The sequence below is a fragment of the Acomys russatus genome, chromosome 10 (assembly GCF_903995435.1).
Source record: "Acomys russatus chromosome 10, mAcoRus1.1, whole genome shotgun sequence".
Taxonomy (NCBI): domain Eukaryota; kingdom Metazoa; phylum Chordata; class Mammalia; order Rodentia; family Muridae; genus Acomys; species Acomys russatus.
Window position 1 is genome coordinate 56,845,023 of NC_067146.1, and position 13,482 is coordinate 56,858,504.

At 42.1% G+C, this 13,482-nt stretch overlaps 1 protein-coding gene across 1 annotated transcript in view; it reads right to left on the reverse strand.

Moving 5' to 3' along the window:
* The window catches only part of Lmbr1 (limb development membrane protein 1), a 110,872-nt gene that overhangs the window by 1,548 nt on the left and 95,842 nt on the right, over window positions 1-13,482 (reverse strand). The window contains 1 exon segment of the mRNA XM_051152225.1: window positions 278-439. Coding sequence (XP_051008182.1) covers window positions 278-439 — 162 coding nt within the window.

Consider the following 13,482-nt stretch of genomic DNA (forward strand, 5'->3'; position numbering starts at 1 on the left):
TCATCACTATCATGGTAAGAACCAAGGGTGACTGCCATTCCCAAGTTTTCAGGATGTCCTAGGGCCTATACTGAGGCCCCATAAGAATAACCACAGTTTCAATTCACACACCTTATAGATGAGGCCCAGCAGTACAAGGACATGATTCTAATCCAATCACAACCAGTCAAGCATGCAACTGACTTCCATGCCCACTTAGAAACTAAATAGAGACTCAAATGTCAAAGTCATGGTTAGCAAAAAGAAAAAAAAAATTGTCCATAAACCTCAAGATTACCTAGGGCCTTGAAAAGTTCTTCTCGTACAGCTGATGTGAATTTTCTGACCAAACACAACGTTGTCACAATGGCAAAGAGTAAATTGTAAGATAATACAATATAGAAATTTCCCAGCCAATTAAATCTTCCAAAGTCTCCAAGTAGATCGAATCTAGTAATTCCTGTTTAAAATGATAATAATAATTAGAAATTCTTAATAAAGCGAGGTGTATTCAGATCTGTAACAAAACACAATTGAAATGAGCTCAGACTCTCCACAGACTTTTCAGATGTCTTCCAGCAGGGCAACCCAAGCCAGCTCTGATCTTCATGTCTGGGCCTGTCACTTGCATGTTCCTGGCACCATCTGTCTAGGGCTCTTGCCTGCATTAAAGAGCAAGCTCGGGAGCCGTTCACTAGAGCCAGCTCTCCCCACTCATTACATACAAATGATGTCTATCCCACCCTGCAGCCCAATTCCAGTGGCAACACCTTACACACTCTTAATACTCATCGCGTAACTGAATACTTCCAATGCACCACTGGCAGAACCTAACACTACAGATGTATGAGATAAGAGAGGGAAACTGGGAGTGTGTGAGGATTGCATCACACGTGGATTTAAGTTACTTAAATTCACACACACATTTAAAGTCTTTTAATAAAAGAGTATGTGTCCTAGGTCCAATACTCATCAGAAAGGGCATGAGTGGTAAGATTTTCTGACTACAGATAAGTAAATAAATCCTACAAGTCAGGTGGTTGAGTAGAGTGGAAAAGGAGGGTGTGGTGGGGTCTTGCGGAAGACACTGCAGGACCACATGGGGCTGTATGGATCTATAACAAAGAGTTATGAGAATCAACAGATACTTCTGTCAGACTGTACAGTTATGTTCTGCATATGCTATAGGCCATTTATGGATTTTATGAGTGATTTCAAAAATGCCTTTGACTCACTCTTACATCATCAAATGACATTTGAATTTGGCTTTCAGCCCTGCTCCAACACAATTCCATCAAACACAACTGAGAGCTTCACAGAGTAGCTTATGGACAGCAAAAATCTCCCTACTCAAACAGTGCAGTAAAAACAGGGCATTTAAGTAAGTCCCTGCCACCTGCAACCAATGCAAGTAAGTTTGAAAGACAATGACCAAGTATTTTTACAGTGGGTGAATATTAATGAAGTTTTTAAGTATATTTTTAAATATAATTTATTCACATTACATCCTGATTGTCATCCCCTCAGTTGTATCTTCCCTTCCCACCCTCCCTCCCTCTTCCACCCTATTCTCCTTCCCTAGACCTCTGACAGAAGGGACCCTCCTCCTTCACCATATGTCCATAGCCTATCAGGTCTCATCCAGAGAGCTTGCATTCTTTTCCTCTGTGTGCCCACAAGGCCTCCCCACCAAGGGAAGAGATCAAATCAGGGACACCAGAGTTTACGTCAGAGGTAATCCCCCTCCCCCCACATTGAACACAGAAGTTCTAGAACAGTAAGTTGGTCACAGACCCTAGAAATGGACCCCACTTGGCACCTGGAAAGTCAGGGACCAGACCTAACAGGATGTCTAGGCGAAGGACAGTTTCTTGCTCAAAAGCTTTGTTTCAGGCAGACATATACAGAAACCCGAGAGGAACAAAAATGCTAGTTTACAGGGTTGGGTCTGAAGACATTATTGCTCCAGATGTACTTTAGGAAAAAAACTGTAACAGCATGGCCTGGTGCTTTGTGATTGATTGATAATTATTTTGCCTCCCCCGAGGTGTGCTTATTCATGTACTCCAAAATAATATTTGTAATCTTTGCCTCCAAATTATCCTTGATTGGTTCAATAAAGTTGCCTAAACACTTAGGCAGGGCAGAGTTAGGTAGGCTTGCTGGGGAGGAGAGAGAGGATCACCACGGGAAGGAGGAGGAGGAGGAGGAGGAGAGAAGAGGAAGCAGGACCGCCATGAGTTAGCATGGAGAGAACCACATGGCCAGGGAAAATTTACTCTGATTGGCATGGAGAAAAACAAGTATTAACGTGGATGCTGGATGGGAAGAGCCCAGATAGGGATGACTAGAGCAATGGCATGGCATGTGTGCTGGGTGATAACAAGGTAGCCTAAGGGGTTTATATCTGCACAGCCCCAGGTAACATAAGGCGTATCTATATGGACCAGGAACTGGGCATTGTAGCACATGCCTTTAAATCCCAGCACTCAAGTTCAAGGCCATTCTGGTCTACAAAGTGAGTCCAGGGCAGCCATAGCTCCACAGAGAAACCCTGCCTAGAAAAACCAAAAAGTAAAATAAAATAAAATTTATCAGGTGTCTACAACTTTTATTGTTTGATAGCAGGTTAAACAAAACCACCACAGTAACTGTAAGCTTTTAATAATAAACATAATTAACATTTTACATTTACTGTAACACCTGACTGATATTAACCAACCAAAAGATTATTCTAGGTAGCATATATAACTCTTTACTTAGAAGTAAAAAAACAATCATTTCTCTGAAATTCTGGCTAGGTGGCTTTTGTCCCAGCAACAACTAAATAAGAAAAAATGTCTTTTTCAAATTAAAATTATCAACAAGAAAAAGTAACAATACTGAGGTAAAGCTTATTATATAAATGTACAATATTTCCAAACTTATACATGGAATTAAAACTTTGTTTTAAAATACAACAAGGTTAAACTAGTAAATACCTTTGGTCAAATATCTCAAGGTCTTCATCCATCCCATCACTGTTAAAAGACAAGCAACACACACACACACACACATGCATGCACACACTCACACGCACACAGAGGCTTTACTAGACAGCAGTGAGGCACAGGGTCATATGAACTGGGTACAACACTTCATGACAAGCAATGTACTGCCTCCCCCACAAAGACTCAATTGAGAATGTTTCGTGAGTAATTCCTTCAAAAACAACCTTTTTTCTATTCACATGTTTAAAAGAACTAGTGCAGGCTGCCCCACCCACTGTATAAGTCAATAGAACACATGTTCTTTAGCCCACCTGAGTCAACTTCTACTCAGAGCAAGCATGTTCATGCTGGCGAAGCTTTAGGAGGCCATTCAGAGCCCTTGTAAAGTATGGGACACAAAAGGCCTGAAAGCGGTGTTATCAGTAAAGTAATCAAGCTGGCCTAGTACACAAACATCTGACCCAAACACACATGGTTTTAATGTAAAGGTGCCAAAGATGATACATGTGTTCTTATCAAATTAATTTGTATTAAAAATTAATCTCTAAACTCAAATAATGATTAGTTCCAACACCATCCTCACTATGTTTTTCAAATTCCCTCCCCCTAACCAGACTTTTGAAAAAATTTAGCTAAGGTAATGTCTAAAATAAGCATCACCTAGAGACAGTCAAGCAATAAAATCTGCAATCATTCTAAACATCCTTGCTTTCAGGGCTGGTATAAGCAGGCACAGTGTGCTAACTGTCCTGCTTATGAAACACAAACTCATTACAAAACTAAGCTTCTGCTCTGGGGGTAGAATGGCAACTCAAAATCAAAGGCTAACTTCTAATGCCTTTTTAACATTTTTATTTCATTAAATTTTAAAGCATTTATTTATCTTATGTGTATGTATCTATATGTGCCACAGCAAGTATGCTGAGGTCAGAAGACAGCCGGAGAAAGTCCATTCTCTCCTCCTACCACGTGTGGGTTCCAGAGACTGAACTCAGGTTATCAGACTTGGCAGCAAGTACCCATTGAGTACCTTGTCAGCCCCCACTTTTAAAAATTATTTGTTTGTTTGTGAGCTGCCTATACCAGAGTATTCCTATGATCCATCTTACTGTGAAAATATGTTTTTGTTAAATTATAACAATTAGAAATATGACTGCAGGCTTCAATTGCTAGCCAAAAGGGAATAAAAGGGACAAGAGTTTCCCACCTGCCTGAATAAATTTAAATACTGGATGTAGTATCTAAATGATGGTTTGTGAGACACTGGACATCAAGTAATGAAGAACAGTGACTGCTGAGAGATGACAAGCAAGCAAAATGGCCCCTGAATGGTGCTGCATCCTACCTAAAGAGGCCATTGAGGAGCAAACAAGGCCAGCATCCTCCCCGAGGAAAGGGGCCTCAGCATTCAGCAAGAGGACAGCTTAGTGAGCAGAGCTGCTTGGAGCTGAGCTCAGCAGAGAACTCAGCAGGAAACCCAGAAATGACTCTTCCCAGTGGCCACAGCCTCTCCTATAGTTCAGGAGCTAGAGGCAAGACTGAACTTACCAAGTAAGTAAAAAAAAAAAAAAAAAAAAAAAAAAAAAACCTTTTAAGTCGTGGAGTTGACCTATAAAGGAAAAGCACAATATAAACTTGTGCAATGTAAACTTGATAGCATTAAGAGCTGGTTAGATACTGCAGGGACTGGAAAACTTAAAGAGAGCAAAAGAACACAGAACAAGGAAATTAACAGTGACTAATGATGCACTGACTATCCAGAGTCCCTGAGAGGAGTTGCCAGGTGCTTGGCCAGTGAAGTTCTTGCTAGGTAAGCATGAGGACCTGAGTTCATTCCCAGGATCTATGAAAATACAGATTCAGTTCCTGGGTGTTGCTGGCCAGCCAGTCTGACTATTCTGCTCAGGTGATCCCAAAGCCTATAAGAAACCATGTCTGAAAAATTAAGATGAACAGAGCCTGAGGAATGGCACATGAGACTGACCTTTGGACTATTCTCTCTCTCTCTCTCTCTCTCTCTCTCTCTCTCTCTCTCTCTCTCTCTCTCTCTCTCTCTCTCTCTCTCTCTGTCTCACACACACACACACACACACACACACACACACACACACACACGCATGAACACCTACACAAGTACATACATACCACACACAAATGCACACATCATAATACCCCTCCACATACATGTACACACAAGTGCACATACACAGAGTCCCTATGAGATAAAAACATGGATAAATTCCTTGAAAACACATTGGCTTGGAAATTACTAGCTAGAAATATTTCAAATTTGATGACACATATGCATAATGAACTCAAAGAGCAAAAAATCTGAGAAGGATCCTGACTAAGCACACAGTAATCAAATGGCTAAACCTTCCACAAGAAAAAAAACCAGAAATAATGGTAAGAGGAAATTTGTCAAAGCAATGCAAAGGAGAAAACAATGTGAGAATATGCTTAAAAGTTTATGAAAGATAATAACCTAAAGTCTCATGTCCAAAGATATCTTCTAAACTACAGAAAAATAAAGACATCTCGCATATCCAAACACCATGGAGCTTATTACCAGCAGACTTTCATTGCAAGAAATGTTGCACAGGTCTCAAAGTGGACCACAGAGCTGTAGTAACAAAAAACGGCATGGTACTGGCAAAACACAAACACAAACACAGACACCAACAAAGTAGAACAGAAGAACAGAAGTGAGCCCCAGCCATCTGATTCTTGACAAAGGAACCAACAGCACTGGAGAAAAGAAGCCTCCTTAACAAGAGGTGACAGGAGCCTGCATGTCTACACTAAGAGCCAAAACTAGATCCTGCCTCCCCTGCAAAAAAATCAACTCAGAATAGATTTAAAACTGCTGTAAAACTAGCCAGGCATGGTGGGGCATGCATGTAATCCCAGCACTCAGGAGGCAGAGGCAGGTGAATCTCTGTGAGTTCAAGGCCAGCCTTGTCTCAAAAAAAACAAGAAAAGAAAACTGCTGTAAAAACCTAAAGCTTTAAAACTACTAGACTAAGGGTATGAAAAATCTTACAAAATATAGGCACAGGTTTACTGGATAGGACCCCAACAGCTCAGGAAACAAAAGCAAGAGGAAACAAATGGGCCTGCATCTGACTAGAAATCTGCATGATGCAAGAAACAATGAAAAGAGTCTACAAAAAAAGAGAAATCTTTGGCATCAATTCATCTAACAGGAGCAAGTAATTCAACAAATGAACAACTGAACTGAACCAACAGTACTCAAAAGAAAAAAAAAATTTCAAGACAGGGTTTCTCTGTGTAGCCTTGGCTGTCCTGAACTGGCTGTGTAGACCTGGCTGATCCCCAACACACACAGTAACGTCTAACTGGTCGTGGTAGCACACACCTTTAATACCAGCACTTGGGAGGCAGAGCAGGTGGATCTCTGTGAGTTCAAAGCTAGCCTGGTCTACAAAGCGAGTCCAGGACAGCCAGGATTATAAGAGAAACCTGGGGGTAAAAGAGAAATTGGGGGTAAAAAAACTAACATCTTTACAAAACATATACAAGTAAGATTCTGTCTTACCTCAGTCAACACTGCTTTTATCAAACAAACAAAAACCAAAAGCAACAAATGCTGGTGAAGGTGGTGGGTAGGGAGGTGGGAAGGAAATGTATTCACTGCTGGTTAGAATGTAAACTGTTGTAGCCACAATGGAAATCAGTATGAAGGTTTCTCAAAAACTTAAAACCTGAACTTCTAATATGATGCAGCAATACCCCTTCTACATATGCATTCCAAGGAATCAAGGCAGCTTATGGCTGACACACTATGGGCATCACTGCCAATTCATAGAATTGTAATATTGTATACACCTTAAAGTACCAGGGTGTTAACTTCTCAGAGCTTTGTCAATTAGCCAAAAATAAAAATTAAAAAATAGAGAAGTTTATCTGTAAGAATGCAGATGAAGCAGACAGGGGAACAAGGGAGAGATGGTATGTAGAGAAACAGGCAACAGATGGGATCACACCAGGAATCAAATTTAATATGAATGCTCTAAATATCCAGATCCAGACAGGTTTACACAGCTATTCAACACAAACACAGAATGGAAAAGTATCATAAGGAAGGTGAAACCACTATTTTAACATGACGCAAAGGAGATTCAGAGAAGAGTTACCAGTTAAACAATGAGCCCCACTACCATTGGTACAAAGGCCAGCTTGCTGGGGAGTCCATGGTTATGCATCTCATCTGGTACCAGAGCTTTAAAGCATGTGACACAAACTGACAGAGGTAGAGGAGAGAGAAGGTCACAATAATAGTCCTTTTCTCAACAGCAGCCTGAACAAGTGGATCTAGAGGGCAAGAAGGCACCTGCCATGCTGTGGAGCTGACACTGAAAAACAGCACACAGATGAAACATATGTCCTTTCCTTCCTCTCATGGTTTGCACACTGACTATAAATCCTGCTCAACACACACACACACACACACACTGCATTCCTTCACATTGACATCAACAGAGAAACTAAAGTAAAATTTACTAGCAAGCAAATCTCTCAAATATCCCCAAATCTTTGGGAACAAAATATCATACTTCAAAATATCCTGTGAGTCAAAAAAGAAAAAGTATTTTTAACAAAATGAAAATTAAAATGCTCTGTATGAAGGTTTTGGGGTACATAAATAAGGGTGATAGAGCTGTGTGGTGGTGATCAGGAGCAGGAAGGTGTAGCAAGGGGTAGGGATGGGTAGGTAACGCACAGCACAACAGAGGGGGCAGCACTGGGAGGCAGCAGCTAGGACATGGGGATGCAGCCAGGGGAAATGCACAGACGGGGAGGTGACCTGCAATGGGAAAGGGATTGCAGCCAAGCAGCACTCAGATCAGAAAAGGAAAAAGACCTCAAAAATCAGTGAACTCAGCTCCAATTGCAAGAAAGTTAGAAAATGTACTTCAAATGACCAAATCAGTGAACTAGAAAGTAAAGACAGGGAAAAAATGAAATGAAAGCTGCTTCTCTGAGAGGATCAATAAATCAACACGTGTAAGCACTCTGCTCAGGAGAGGAAGAAAACATGAGAAAGCTGTGCCAATGCTCTGTCTCCACTCCTGGAAGCTGAGGGAGCTGCCCACAGACCTGACACTGTTGCCGACATTAGCAAAGCTTATTCAAGCTGAGTAAGGCTCTTTCCACTGAACAAACTGAACCGTTGCTAAAGCCTTTCCAAAAGTAAATTCCAAACCAGACACTATCATCAGTAAGCAACGGAGCAATGGAGGAGAAGAAACAAGTCTAAAACTACCCAGGGAAAATAGAGTCTTTTCCTGAACACTTGTAATGAGGAAAGCATCACACATACATGAAAACCAGAAAGGAGCTTGAAACAGAAAGGGAGAACCACAGAACAATGTCATCAAAAGCAATGAAAAGTCCTCAGGCAATCTTCATCATATCAGCCCCAAAAAGATAATACATCATGAACATGGAGCCTACCCAAGAAACAGCAGGCTAATTAACATTTGAGAACTAATGTAATTCAACATATTAGAGACTTTTAAAAAGTATGTGATCGTCTCAGTAGATGCATAAAAGCCACTTAACGAAATCCACCATCCATCCAGGTAAGAATTCCTGCAAAGCAGGGATACAAAGGGCATATTCAACATGGCAGAAGACATCTACACCAACTACATCAATAAACAGGCAACAGCCCAACCCTCCATGCCAGTGTATGCATGTCCATCAGAAGACTGCTGGGCTGTAGCTCAGTAAGTGGTAGAGCACTTACCTTGCATGGATACAGCTCTTAGGTCCATCCCTAGTACTGCCAAGAGGAGAGGGTGAGAGAAGGAAAGGGGAAGGGAGATGACTAGAGATGGGTGGAGTTGGTGCCCCAGGGTGGGCACTACCTGTACCACCTTGGCCACCTGCAGTGTCCTTCTCACCTGCCCCCTCGAACACTACCATGGTCATATAATTAGAAGGGGATTGCATGGCCAAATAGTCAGGCCTCCACATTCATGACAGTGTCATGGCATGGGACAGGATGATACTCACTGTGCACATATTGAGCAATGGCTTTTCCTTTTAAATAACTGTTATGGAAGTCACATCACATATAATTAACCACTTCAGACACAAGTGAGCCTCTCCAAAGGGAAACTGCACATCCACAAGGCAGCTTCCCTTGTGGTTCTCCCCTCATCCCTGCCTCTATCAGTGGAATCATACAGCATTTGGCCATTTGTGGACAGACTGTATCACATGACATGTTTCCAAGTTCCATCCACCTTGCACCATATAACACAGACTTTCTTTTCCTCTGTTTTTAATTGTGGTAAAAGACATGTAACATAAAATGTACCAATATAACCATTTTAATGCACAGCTTGGTACTGTTAATAATAGTCAGATTATTTACAACCATCATCACCACAAACTCCTTTATCTCAGGAGAGTTCAAACTATTTCCAAGCCACTCTCCATCCCTCCTCCCTAGGCCTCTGTTAAGCACTGCCTGTCTGTCTCTTTGGTCTGGCTTCCATGGATAAGTAACACTCCACTTGATGTGTGTTCCACAGTGTGCTTGTTCTCTTGTCCGACAACAGGCCGTTTCCACCTTTTGGCTATTGTTGTATGGATCTTTTCAAACAGCAAGCTGAGAATGAAAGACATGACTTGGAGAATTGAGGAAATTACTTCATCTACACTAAGAACAGCCATCTTCAAGGAGAAGCCTCCCTGACATCACAGGACCTTATGAACTAAGGCTCTGAAAGGAAAGATAATGCAGGAAGCGGACTCTTGTCCATTAGGGGATGTAAAGTTTCTTAAGAGCATCAATTCAAATAAGCAAGTGTATGGCCAAGTTCAAAGTACAAGAACCTGAGACACTTTTACCTGCAGCTAGGATTTCACTTCACCTCAGAAAACGAGGAGCCTTTGGCACAGTAAAGGAAGGTCAGGACAGAGGCTCCAGGAGCGTGTGAGCTAAAGCTTAGAGATGGAGAAGTGGGTCTGAAAGTATCATTTTTCATGACTATATTTGCTACAAACTCACTTTTTTCTAATTGAAAGCAATTTATTTAAGTAGCAGGGTGAACTTCAGTAAATGAACTTAAATATTATCTAAAATCTAATGATGGAGAATAACAGCCAGAGCTCAAGAAAGAACCAAAGATGGGAACATCTGGGCCCTTCAGAGCAGATGAAGTCTGCCCCTTTCTTGAAAGAACTCCTCAAGCTGGCCCAGCAGTCTCTCAGAGATACTTTCTCTCTCTCTCTCTCTCCCTCTCTCTCTCTCTCTCTCTCTCTCTCTCTCTCTCTCTCTCTCTCTGGTTTGGCTTCAAGTCATCTTATACTACTCTCCTCAAAATAAAAAAAGGACAAGAAGGCCCAGAACCCACTCCTTTCACATGGGTTCCTCTGTCATTCAGGAAGAAAGCAAGGTGGGCAGGAAGGGGTCGGGTGCAAGATGACAGAGACACTGGCCTAACTTTCAAGTTTCTGATTTGCCTAGCCTCTCGGATGGAAGTGTTCCAAAGACTAGTGAGAAACAACATGCTCTGTTTTTGCAATGACCCGTGCGGCATAGAGTAATACCCCAGGGCAACCCAGAGTTAGGTGCATCTTTGTTTAGCATGGGGCAAGCTGGGTGTGGGGGAAGGTGACCAGACATGTGAATTTTCAAACAAATGATGACTGGTAGGGACAGTCATGAATGGAGCAATGAAAGGAGACAGTTAAGGAACTGGCAAAGAAAGAAGAGGGGAAAAAAAAAGAAGAGAAAAGCGGTGGAAGGAAGGTGGTAATAATGAAGAAGAGATGTGGAAGTGAGATCACGAATGTTGAATGCTCCAGCACGAGGAAACCAGGAATCAGCAGTGGCCTGTACATGAAGACCTAATTAACTGTTTATAGATGTCTAAGTGCTGACAGAGAAAATCAGTTCAAGCCCTTTTCTTCTTAACTCCCACTGAAGTTAAGACTCTTTGAAGGAATAGCAAAACCACAAAAGAATTTCAAACAGTAATATCCAGGTGACAAATACCATTTCCTATAGAGTATATGCACACACACACCTAGAAGCTGTGGAACAAAGTGGCTTCTGGAAACGGAAGAAGGGACTAGGATTGAAAACACAGTCAGACCACTTAGGCCACAGCACATGGAGAAATCAAGGTGGTACTCAATAGGAAACTTCCTCGCTACTGGCTAATTTTCACCATAGCAGAAGGTGTATACAGGCTGCTGGGGTAGAGGGCCATCAACAGTCTTACCCAGCTGTGAACTATAGTAACAATACCATGGAGAGACAAGCATGGAGGGCACAACACTGGTGTGAATGTTACAGGGTGGCCATTTACTTTCTGACTGGATTTGAGGCCTGCTCCACAGAAAGAAGTGTATGTCTGGTACTACAAATCTGACCAAGAACCCATGATTGGAGAACTTATATGTCCCGTGGGTGAACACACTATTGTTATATAGTATCAATCCGCCCCTAAAGTCATTGTCTCTAATACTTGTAGATTAGTGCAGCTCTCAGACCTCTGCAAAGAAGTTCCTTTGAGCACTGGATGGTAGTTAACATAGAAACTCACAATTGGTCAAAATCCAAAAATTAAGTATCTGTGGAGTGCTCAGCCACAAAGGAAAAATCTGCATCACAGCTCCCACTCAAGGCTCAGATCTCATCAAGGAAGAGGGGGCAGAAAGATTCCGAACACATGACCTCATAGCAGCTGTGGTTGCCTGCACAAGACCTGCACAATATTGAGTCAAGCAGCATTCTGACATGGAGTGGGGAGGGGCTCATGACTCCCACCACCTTGGTTGGAAAGCTATTGACAGCTTATGATTTCTGGAGAGGGAGAGACATTTTTCTATAAGGATGTGACCTCTAGGTAGGTTGATCATGCTCCAGTGAATGGCCCAACACTAATGAGTAATACAAATTAGCAGCAGTAGCAAACCAATACCTGGCCCAACTTGAGACCCACCCCATAGGAGAGAGCCAACCCCTCACACTATTAATGATACTGTGCTATGCTTGCAGTTATGCCTAGCATAACTGTCTTCCAGCAGCTGAAGGAAGCAGATCCAGAGACCCATAGCCAATCAACAGGCCAAGCTCAGAGTCTTGTGGAAGAGTGGGAGGAAGAATTATAGGAACTGGAGGGGTCAAGGGCACAACAGGAACACCTACAGAGTAAACTAACCTGAGCCCATGGGGGCTCACAGAGACTGAACCACCAACCAAAGAGCAGGCATGGGCTAGACCTAGACCCCATACACATATATAGCAGATGTGCAGCTTGGTCATGTGGGTCTCCTAACAATAGGAGTACGGGCTGTCTCTGACTCTGTTGCCTGCCTTTGGATCCCTTTCCCCTAGCTGGGCTGCCTTGTCTGGCCTCAGTGGGAGAGGATGTGCTGATTCCTGCTGCAACTTGATGTGCCAGGGTGGGTTAGTACCCATGGAGGGGCCTCCCCTTCTCTAAGAAGAAAGGGGGGACATGAAGGGGACTGGAAGGCAAGGAGGGAGGGGGCTGCAATCAGGTTGTAAAGTGATTAAATAAATAAATAAATAAATGGGGGAAGGACACAATAGAAGAGTGGGGTAACTAATAATTAAAATGCATTGTATGTATGCGTGATAGTCTCAACAATTAATGAAAATACTGTTTCAGATTTTTTTTTTTTAAATGGCCAGAAGCCTCTTCAGTCCAATCTAACTCTTAATGCTCTTCACAAAAGCAATCTATTCATGCACTTGCTTATATAGAAGAGTCCTACAACTGAGATAGCTGTCTCAGTCCCTGTCTTAGAGCTGGCTGCATGTGTCCCACTGGACATACTCACTCAACTACCATAACAAGACCATTACTGTAACTGTAGAGCTTGACAACAGCATCTTCACCTCCACATTTTAAAGTGAACCTTAAGACTCCTTCTCAGCAGATGATCCCAACAGGAATTACTTTCATACAAACTAAAGCGTAGGAACTACATTTTGCCTGCCATGACCAGCATGGCCTGTTCCATGCGCAGCACTGGGAAACATGGCCCTGACAGGAGGCTGAGCTAAGGACCATCACCTGCTGTTCTCCTGACTCTGACATGTGACGCAGGACACTTTGAGCAACTCTTTATTCTTAGACATCCTAGCCAGATCTATAAACTTACTGTGAAAACACATAAGGAACACTAGTAATCAAACATAAGTTAATTGAAACTGCTTATTTATTATCATCTTTAATGAAACTAGATCTAATGACATTGTATACAATTTTCCTGAGAAATTTTCAGTGTGGATTTTGAAACTACTTTTGCCATAATTAGATACCATAATTAGAATATATAAATTACACTTCTGCTTCACATCTGCCACTGATGAATATCTGCGAAAACATCATTTGCTTCTATCTTATAGCAAGAAACACAAACAGTTGAAGCCCAGAGTAAAAAATAACAGTGTAGCCGAGTACAGCCTCTTCAAGAACAGCTATGTCTAACAAAGTCCCCG